This window comes from Seriola lalandi, unplaced genomic scaffold (assembly GCF_002814215.2).
Source record: "Seriola lalandi dorsalis isolate HSWRI2012SDOR001 ecotype SW California unplaced genomic scaffold, Sedor1 jcf7180002054616, whole genome shotgun sequence".
Classification (NCBI taxonomy): Eukaryota; Metazoa; Chordata; class Actinopteri; order Carangiformes; family Carangidae; genus Seriola; species Seriola lalandi.
Window position 1 is genome coordinate 215,280 of NW_019525169.1, and position 9,385 is coordinate 224,664.

Below are 9,385 nucleotides of genomic sequence, written 5' to 3' on the forward strand. Positions count from 1 at the left end.
TATACTATGACGTTTTTTATGAAGTCTTTTATGCCTTACTATACTATGATGTTTTTATGACATTTTTATGCCTCACTATACTATGACGTTTTCATGCCTTACTATACTATGACGTTTTTATGCCTTACTATACTATGACGTTTTTATTACTTTTTTTATGCCTTACTATACTACGACTTTTTTATGCCTTACTATACTATGTTTTTTATGAAGTTTTTTTTGCCTTACTATACTATGACGTTTTTATTATGTTTTTTTTATGCCTTACTATACTATGGCGTTTTATGACATTTTTATGCCTTCCTATACTATGACGTTTTTTTTTAAGTTTTTGTGCCTTACTATACTATAACATTTTTATGACATTTTTATGCCATACTATACTATGACGTTTTTATGACATTTTTATGCCTTTCTATACTATGATGTTTTTATGCCTTTCTATACTATATTTTTATGCCTTACTATACTATGACGTTTTTATGACATTTTTATGCCATACTATACTATGACGTTTTTATGACATTTTTATGCCATACTATACTATGACGTTTTTTATGACATTTTTATGCCTTTCTAGCGTTTTTATGACATTTTTATGCCTTCCTATACTATGACGTTTTTTATGAAGTCTTTTATGCCTTACTATACTATGATGTTTTTATGACATTTTTATGCCTTACTATACTATGACGTTTTTATGCCTTACTATACTATATTTTTATGCCTTACTATACTATGAAGTTTTTTATGCCTTACTATACTATGGCGTTTTTATGACATTTTTATGCCATACTATACTATGACGTTTTTATGACATTTTTATGCCTTACTATACTATGACGTTTTTTATGCCTTACTATACTATGACGTTTTTATTACTTTTTTTATGCCTTACTATACTACGACTTTTTTATGCCTTACTATACTATGTTTTTTATGAAGTTTTTTTTGCCTTACTATACTATGACATTTTTATGCCATACTATACTATGACTTTTTTATGACATTTTTATGCCTCTCTATGCTATGACGTTTTTTATGAAGTTTTTTATGCCTTACTATACTATGACGTTTTTATTATGTTTTTTTTATGCCTTACTATACTATGGCGTTTTATGACATTTTTATGCCTTCCTATACTATGACGTTTTTTTTAAAGTTTTTATGCCTTACTATACTATGACATTTTTATGCCATACTATACTATGACGTTTTTATGACATTTTTATGCCTTTCTATATTATGATGTTTTTATGCCTTTCTATACTATATTTTTATGCCTTACTATACTATGACGTTTTTATGACATTTTTATGCCATACTATACTATGACGTTTTTATGACATTTTTATGCCATACTATACTATGACGTTTTTTATGACATTTTTATGCCTTTCTAGCGTTTTTATGACATTTTTATGCCTTCCTATACTATGACGTTTTTTATGAAGTCTTTTATGCCTTACTATACTATGACATTTTTATGCCATACTATACTATGACGTTTTTATGCCTTACTATACTATGATGTTTTTTATGAAGTTTTTTATGCCTTACTATACTATGACCTTTCTTATGCTTCACTATAATATGACGTTTTTATGACATTTTTATGCCTTTCTAAACTATGACATTTTTTATTACGTTTTTTTATGCCTTACTATACTATGACGTTTTTTATTACGTTTTTTTATGCCTTACTATACTATAACGTTTTTATGACATTTTTATGCCATACTATACTATGACGTTTCTATGACATTTTTATGCCTTTCTATACTATGGCGTTTTTAAGCCTTACTATACTATGATGTTTTTATGACATTTTATGCCTTACTATACTATGACGTTTTTATTACGTTTTTTTATGCCTTACTATACTATGACGTTTTTATGACATTTTTATGCCTTTCTATACTATGGCGTTTTTATGCCTTACGTTTTTTATTACCTCTTTTTTCATGCCTTACTATAACGTTTTTATGACGTTTCTATGCCTTACTATACTATGACGTTTTTATTACGTTTTTTTATGCCTTACTATACTATGACGTTTTTATGCCTTACTGTACTATGGCGTTTTTAAGCCTTACTATACTATGACGTTTTTTATGAAGTTTTTTATGCCTTACTATATTATGATGTTTTTATGACGTTTTTATGGCTTACTATGTTTTACATGCCTTAGTATACTATGACATTTGACATTTTCACTTATTTTCACTTTATGTTTTATTGAGCAAATGATAAATGAATTATTCTTGAAAATAACCAGGAGATGAATCAATAATGAAAAGTCTTTTGTTTTTATTATTATTCTTACACAAAGCCACAGATATACATATACAGACACATAAAAGTAATACAGTAATAGATACCACAAGCGCATAACAATATCAGAGAAAGAAAAAACATCAATAAGTAAAATAAAGCAAAATAAATCATTTCACAGCAGAAATTTCAATCAGTTTTCATCTTGACCTTAACTCTCATTCAATCTTCTTCTACATTGTTGTTTCAACAGTGTTGTAATGTGGAAGACAGATGTTTTGTGCTAACCCACTGTTATGATGTTCTAGCATCTTTGCATTAAAGAAATGTAGAATTCATGACTGAGTGATCTAGAAACCATAAAGATCTATTACAATAGAATTCTTATAGATGTTACTAGGAGCCCTGCAGTCACTATAGTAACCTGTGTTCACCCTTTCTTTTCACAGCCAAGCAATCGTGTAAGATCCTAGTTGTGTTTTGGATCACATTCTTGATGGATTTTGACACGTTTTGATTCATTTGCTTGAAACACAAAAAGTGTCTTTTTCCTGAGTCGTTGCCGTGGTGTAAATGGTGTCTCTCACATCACAAAATTAATGTGCCTTTGGTCTTTTGTCACTCAGGGTCACTCTCTCTCATTCAAAAAGGGCTATTAGCATAGCAGTCACCAGTACCCATTGTGAGGCTCTTGGCCTGGAAATGCCCACCCGCTGTGTTGCATTTCAGTGCTGTAAATGACTTTTGAAAAGAGGTTGCTCAGTGTGATTTTTGCATCCCACTCTGCAGTTCATCATCCTGGTTGTCGACAGCACAGACAGAGAGAGGCTGGCCATCTCTAAAGAGGAGCTCTACAGGATGTTGGCTCATGAGGTAAAACTCATCTTAACAAATCTCAGTATGGCCATAAGGAAACAGACTACACAGAACGGACTGTTTTTGTAATGGACATTGATTTTCCGACACAGTTAGCCCTTTCCACTGGGCTACATTGTTTAGAGCTTGTGGTCAAGACGTTGCAGAGAGCAGGGTTGTGGTCTCATTGTTCTCTGTCCTCTCCCTCCATCTCCCTCAGGACCTGCGGAAAGCAGCTGTGTTGATATTTGCCAACAAGCAGGATATGAAGGACTGTATGTCCGCAGCAGAGATCTCCAAATACCTCACCCTGAGCTCCATCAAAGACCACCCCTGGCACATACAGTCCTGCTGTGCACTTACAGGCGAGGGGTAAGACACATCTGTTGATAGTTTTACAAACAGTGGCAGACAGCAATGTTTGCACATGGTTAGCAGAATTTGAATTCACTAAAGGATGGAAAGATGACCTTCCACGAACCCACCATGGCGTTTTTATGCCTTACTATACTATGACGTTTTTTATGAAGTTTTTTATGCCTTACTATACTATGACGTTTTTTATGACGTTTCTATGCCTTACTATACTATGACGTTTTTATGCCTTTCTATACTACCATGGTCCCAACCCTGTCCAGTTGCCAGAGTCACAGTCACTTAATATCTCCTAGGCAACATATCAGTGAGAGTAATAGTAAAAGAAAACAAAGAGTTATTCACAAAAAAATGTACGATGTATGATTTTCTCACAGGACGGACCATATGTGCCATCAGTTTAACAAGTGGTTCTATTTATGCAAACTTGAAAAGTTTATAGTATATAGTATATTTAGCCACCCCTGTGAAACGCACTTTTGACATTTTTGTGTGAAATGAAGAATATCAACATTTTTCTCAGGTTATATGTACATAAGTAGAATAAGAAGAGAGGAGAAATATGACCCTGCACACTTAAAAGAGGGGAACATTTCTACTTGATACCAAATAAGGTATTCAAAAGTAATATTTCTGTATGGGTTGTCTGCCGGTTTTAAAACCTGAGTCCAGGTCAGATTGATTTGAATTATTCATATCAATAGAAACTATAGATGTTTTGGTTTCACCAATTGTACTTCATATCTGGCCTTTAAAAGTGGTAAATGTGACTTGTGCCTTTACTGCAGCCCTTTTAAACAACAGTATTACCGTTTTAATACGTAATACATCTTGGCCTCTTGGACTTTCATTACTCTCATTTGGATCACACAAGTGAAATTATGAAATCAGCTGCTGTGAGTATTTCAAACCACCAGATGTCACTGTGTCTGCTAAGTTTAAAGCCCCGAAGCTTCAGATCTTTTTTTCAGATGAAACAAAACGAAAGCCTCATAGCTTCATTAACCTTTGTCCGCCCATTTCTACTGTTGACCTGCAGTTGGCGTACAAACTGATTTGTATTCACTACATTAAGACAACAAAGGAAGTCACTGAAACCTATTTTAAAAATATGTTTGAGGTAACTGATTTTCAGCCACTGACCTCTTCATCTTTGTTTTTCCAGTTTATGCCAAGGTCTTGAGTGGATGACTTCCAGAGCTGGACTCAGATAGCCCTTCCCTCAGCCATCGGCCTGACTACCTGCACCATCCACAGGGTGGCAAAACAGCTGGCTTATTGTTACTTTTTATTTTTTATTTTTTATGTCAAAGTTGGACTTTGACCTCTGCAGACGGCACAGTACGGGAGCACTGACACGTCTACTTGTTACAGTGGAGCTGATAACTTCTCCCAGTCAATAAAATGCACGACCAGAACTTTTGAACTGACCTGGTTATGGAACAAGAAGGAGAAGAGGATTATTTCAGTTCAGAGGATGTCCAGGTGCGAGGTAGGGCTGCACTGGACACTGAACATTTACACAACTTACATATCATGTTACATTACACCATATCATTTCAGAGTATGCCATAAATGTCACAACGATGCCCAGCTTGGAAAAATATGATGCAGCTCTATTATTGTCATTATTATTTTTCCTCTGTATAAGTTTGTTCATGTTCAGGTCAAATTTAACGGGACAAACAAAGGGATTACAAGCAGTATTGTAAAACCAGTTTTGATGGTGATGGTGGCACCAAGTTTTGCACAGAGCTCATCAGGAGTTTCACACAATAATGTTCGCATGATGTTTTTTTTGTTCTCAATATCTGTTACATGTAATTTCAGTTTCATAAGCTACACTGTTGGTGGTCTTCTCACACTAAAACTTTTGGTGCCGTATTGAATTGTGGTGAAGTACGAAATCTCCCTTTTTATTAACTTTGAGCCTGTACTTGTATGTTATTAAGCCAAATTGTCTAGATTCAAAGTTGGCATGCAAAGATTTTCCTTAAGCAAACCCTCGGAACAAATGGCGATTACTTCAGCTATTTATTTAATTCAGCAAAACATGAAATGGCTGAAACATGATTTCAAGTGCAAGTACAAAGCTCGGTTTTAATAACAGTATTTTAAATTTAAACACAGTGATGCATTATGATTTTTATTTAATTTTATTCTTTTATGTTTGCTTTTATAGACTGCTCTTGCTAACAGTTGATCATTGGTGCTCCACAAGTGTGTGACTGATCCACTGCATCCTAATATAAACATGTCATTAATTTTCTGCTGCCATTTTGGCACATATTCCTCTTAAAACGTTTTATACTTTTTAATCAAAGGGATCAGAACAAGCTGCCGCCATCGAAAAGGTGCCACACATTTACAGGAAGTTGTTACTCTTTAACCACTTGGATTTGAATGTTCAGTGGTTTAGTAGCATTAAGATCTTAATCAATATTTTGACCATCATATAGTTACAATACTTGATCCTCAGCCTTAACTGAGCTGTTGCGAGTGTCTGGAGGACCATATGTGTATGAATCTGACAAACCCCTCATGATTTTTACCCACGTTTCCCTCTTCGAAGCGGTATAAGAATTCCTTGAACTTGCTAACAGATCTATGCACGTGTCACTTTGTTCCATAGTGGCCAAAAGGGAGGAGGTGCATGAGTTTCATTAAGAACTAGTAAAGATCTTGGTCCTGGAATGCCTCTGGGTCTCTAGAATATATTATCCATGGTTGTGGGACAAGGTATTTTTACACTAACAGGAAAAGGTGAACTGTGCAGCCCCCAGACTCTTTGCAGCATTAAGGTTTACAAAATATTTACCTTGGTCTCACACAGCAAGGGAACTGATCTTATACTGTCAGTGTAGTGGTGTATAGTCTGGGTCATGTACTGTTTTGTTTTCAATAAAAGTTTGTTTTGAACTTTGAGCCTGAATCTTTTTTCCCCCCCCCAAAACAAGGCAATTTCAGTGATTGTTTTTTCTGTTTCAAAAAGACAAGAACCAGGCTAGTCTGATTCAAACACCAGTTTATTCACATCTGTAATATATCGGCCAATCAAAGCACAAAGCAGTCAAGAAAAGACACAGAACTCCTACCCACTTTTAAAAGGAACGTAAAGAGGAGCTTAGTTTCTAAAAAACAATGCCGAACATATCAGTCATTTTTCTGTTAAGATTTTCTGTGGTTTTTTTTCCTCCAAACTGTACTATACATTCATTTATCAATGACGCCTTTGCACTGAGGTAATGAGCAAAGAAAACACTGGCAAGACAAGACATTTAGAAATGAAGGTTAAACAGGAATAGGTTAAGGAGACAATGAAAAAATATTGGATCTAGGCGACATACAAAATGAAACGGACTAATAGTGAACATCTGATAAAAGCTGATATGTTTTCTAAGCTGCAACCCAGGTGCCAACAGCTTCCTCCTGTCTAACAAGTACAGACACATGTTCGCAGTAATATGGTTCAATAATACAGTTATAAATGCAGCGTTTTTAGATTTCAAACTCAGTGCTAAAAAAAGTTCTCACAGTAACATCACTGTCACACATAAAAAGCAACACAAAGTAGCAAACAATGAACAACAGCTGAGTTTTCAGCTGATCGGTCAGTCTTAACAGGACTTTTAAAATGGACCCAGCCCCGTCCCAGGTTGGAATATTATAAACTTTTACCTGTCTTCATTGGTGCTGGTGTTATCTGGACTCTGCTTTGACATCATTTGCAAGAAACCCAACTCGCTTGCAGTCCTTTAGGCCACACATCCATAACAAGACGACCTCCTTCTCGAAAAGTCCATGAAGCGGTCTCTTTGGAAATGTGACAAGTGTATAGAAGCCCGGTATGTGTCAATGTGTTCTGCTTGGGCCTGGAGCTTTGGGTCAAAAGCCATCCTAGAGAATGAAGGAGCTTAAAGTAACCGTGGGGTCTTTACAAAATGTCCACCATCTCACGGTACACAGTTCACTGCCAGCAGAACAGAAGGCTTCAAACATGCATTTGTCTAAAGTGTGAACATGGCTTTGGATGAAAGGCAGCAACAGCCCAAAAACAAAAAAGGTACGATGAGGCGAAGGAGGAAAAGCCGAGATATTCTTTGGCCAAGGCGCGTCGTCTGGGAAAATTCACACGCACAGAGCTCTGGGGCACCTGAGAGAGGAAAAGGAGAATATAGATGAGACGTTGCCACATGAAATCACCTACATCCACTAAATTACAGGATTAATTACACCCACTTAAACCACTGTAATGTAGGGTCTAACCTGTCCTCAGTAAAGCCATCCATTTCCTCCTCATCATCCAGCTCCATGTCGAGCTCATTGTCGAGACAATCACGGCCATAGCCACTCAGGACGCTGCAGGTATGAAAGATCAGCTGATCAGACGTGAACAACTCTTAACAAGAATTACATTTGTTAGTTTACTCCTCTCTGACCTCTTTTGGAAACGGAACTTGTATCCAATAACCATAAAATATAATTTTTATCATAAAATAAAAAGTACATTATGTTTTATGATAAAATAGATCAAACCTATTCCAGTAATGTAAAATACAGAATGCAAATAACCTAGATTAGTGTTGCTTTGTTTAATGAAGTGTGCAGTTAAATATCTCAGATGCAGAATCAGTGATGTTAAGAGCATGAAGGCAACAACTAAACTGATTGACTGTTGCGGCTGCTGACCTGACAGAGCGAAATGTGAAGAATACAATCCTCTTGAGCTTCTTGTTGTAGAAGAAGTAGTTGAAGGACCAGAGGCTCCCCTCTTCACCAAAAGGATCCGAGTCCAGATCAGGGTTGTAGCTACGAACAAATATATGGACATAACCTTAAAAAGGCTATACTGTATCCCAAAGGGTTTTCAGCAACATAAATGATCTGCCATGTATTATACAAAGGTGTGTTTGTGCAGACACACTCCTACCTGTAAATGTCACAGCCCTGCAGGTTAATCTCCTGGTCGACGGCATTCCACAGCTCCGGGCCAAGAGAGTTGAACTCCTCTCCCACGGCTGAGAACAAGCTGGTGTTTACTGCATTAGCCACCTGCAGAGAAATCCCAATCAAATCATCCTCTAACCACGTCTTTCCTCGTCTGTACATTCATCTGACAGCAAATATACGTCCTGCTCCACAGGGAAGTCAGAATCAGCTGTACAACAACATACTGACCCAGTTGAGACTCGGTTCTCGGCTGAACTCGTGGGCCCGTGCTGCGCTGAAGTCGTAGTCCGGCCTGAAAGACTCGTTGAGTGTGGTGATGAGGTAGAAAAGAGTCTTCCTGCAACACTTGTCACTCAGAGGGTTTTCCCCATCCTCACTGCTCTTCCCCAGTCTGCACAGAAGGACACATGTGGAATTTAACAAAAATACCAAAAACATGTCAGGTCCACTATATACTAAGGTGTCTATGACTGCAGTACTCACTGTGAAGGGCTGGTGGCGCTGGTGGACTGAGGGGGAGAAAGAGCCTCCAGGACGTGTGGCTCCCCCTCTTGGCAGAACTGCTTGAACATGTGTTTATCGTCTCCTGCCATCTTGCAGGAGTAGCTCTCGATCCTGTGGGGCAGAAATTAAGTTGCATTTTGTAAGTGATACATATTCATGTGTGATATGAATGTGTGTGTGTGTGTGTTTTATAAACATAATGGAAGAGTCCAGCTGTTGGCCGAATCCCTTAAGACTACTTCAATAATCCACTAGGCTTAAACACACTATTACACAACACATTAGGGGTACCTGAGGGTATTTTAATGGTTGTTTAATCAACCATGTGAAGCCCGATTCATTTCTGAATGTAGAAACCATTTCAATCCTCTCAAATAAAAATAAATAATATAAAATAAATAAATACTACCCAAGGCACTAAATATAC

The 9,385-nt window shown here is 36.7% G+C and overlaps 2 protein-coding genes across 2 annotated transcripts in view; one reads left to right on the forward strand and one right to left on the reverse strand.

Annotated features, from left to right (window-relative positions):
- The window catches only part of arl8 (ADP-ribosylation factor-like 8), a 12,759-nt gene extending 6,330 nt beyond the window's left edge, over nt 1–6,429 (forward strand). The window contains exons 4-6 of the mRNA XM_023420024.2: nt 3,064–3,147; nt 3,350–3,501; nt 4,670–6,429. Coding sequence (XP_023275792.1) covers nt 3,064–3,147; nt 3,350–3,501; nt 4,670–4,718 — 285 coding nt within the window. The 3' untranslated portion in view covers nt 4,719–6,429. The remainder of the gene's footprint in view (nt 1–3,063; nt 3,148–3,349; nt 3,502–4,669) is intronic.
- Nucleotides 6,430–6,512: 83 nt separating this feature from the next.
- Nucleotides 6,513–9,385, reverse strand: part of maf1b (MAF1 homolog, negative regulator of RNA polymerase III b) — a 6,994-nt gene continuing 4,121 nt past the window's right edge. Inside the window, exons 3-8 of the mRNA XM_023420023.2 lie at nt 8,938–9,069; nt 8,683–8,845; nt 8,435–8,556; nt 8,194–8,313; nt 7,771–7,863; nt 6,513–7,657 (exon numbers count right to left, since the gene is read on the reverse strand). Coding sequence (XP_023275791.1) covers nt 7,633–7,657; nt 7,771–7,863; nt 8,194–8,313; nt 8,435–8,556; nt 8,683–8,845; nt 8,938–9,069 — 655 coding nt within the window. The 3' untranslated portion in view covers nt 6,513–7,632. The remainder of the gene's footprint in view (nt 7,658–7,770; nt 7,864–8,193; nt 8,314–8,434; nt 8,557–8,682; nt 8,846–8,937; nt 9,070–9,385) is intronic.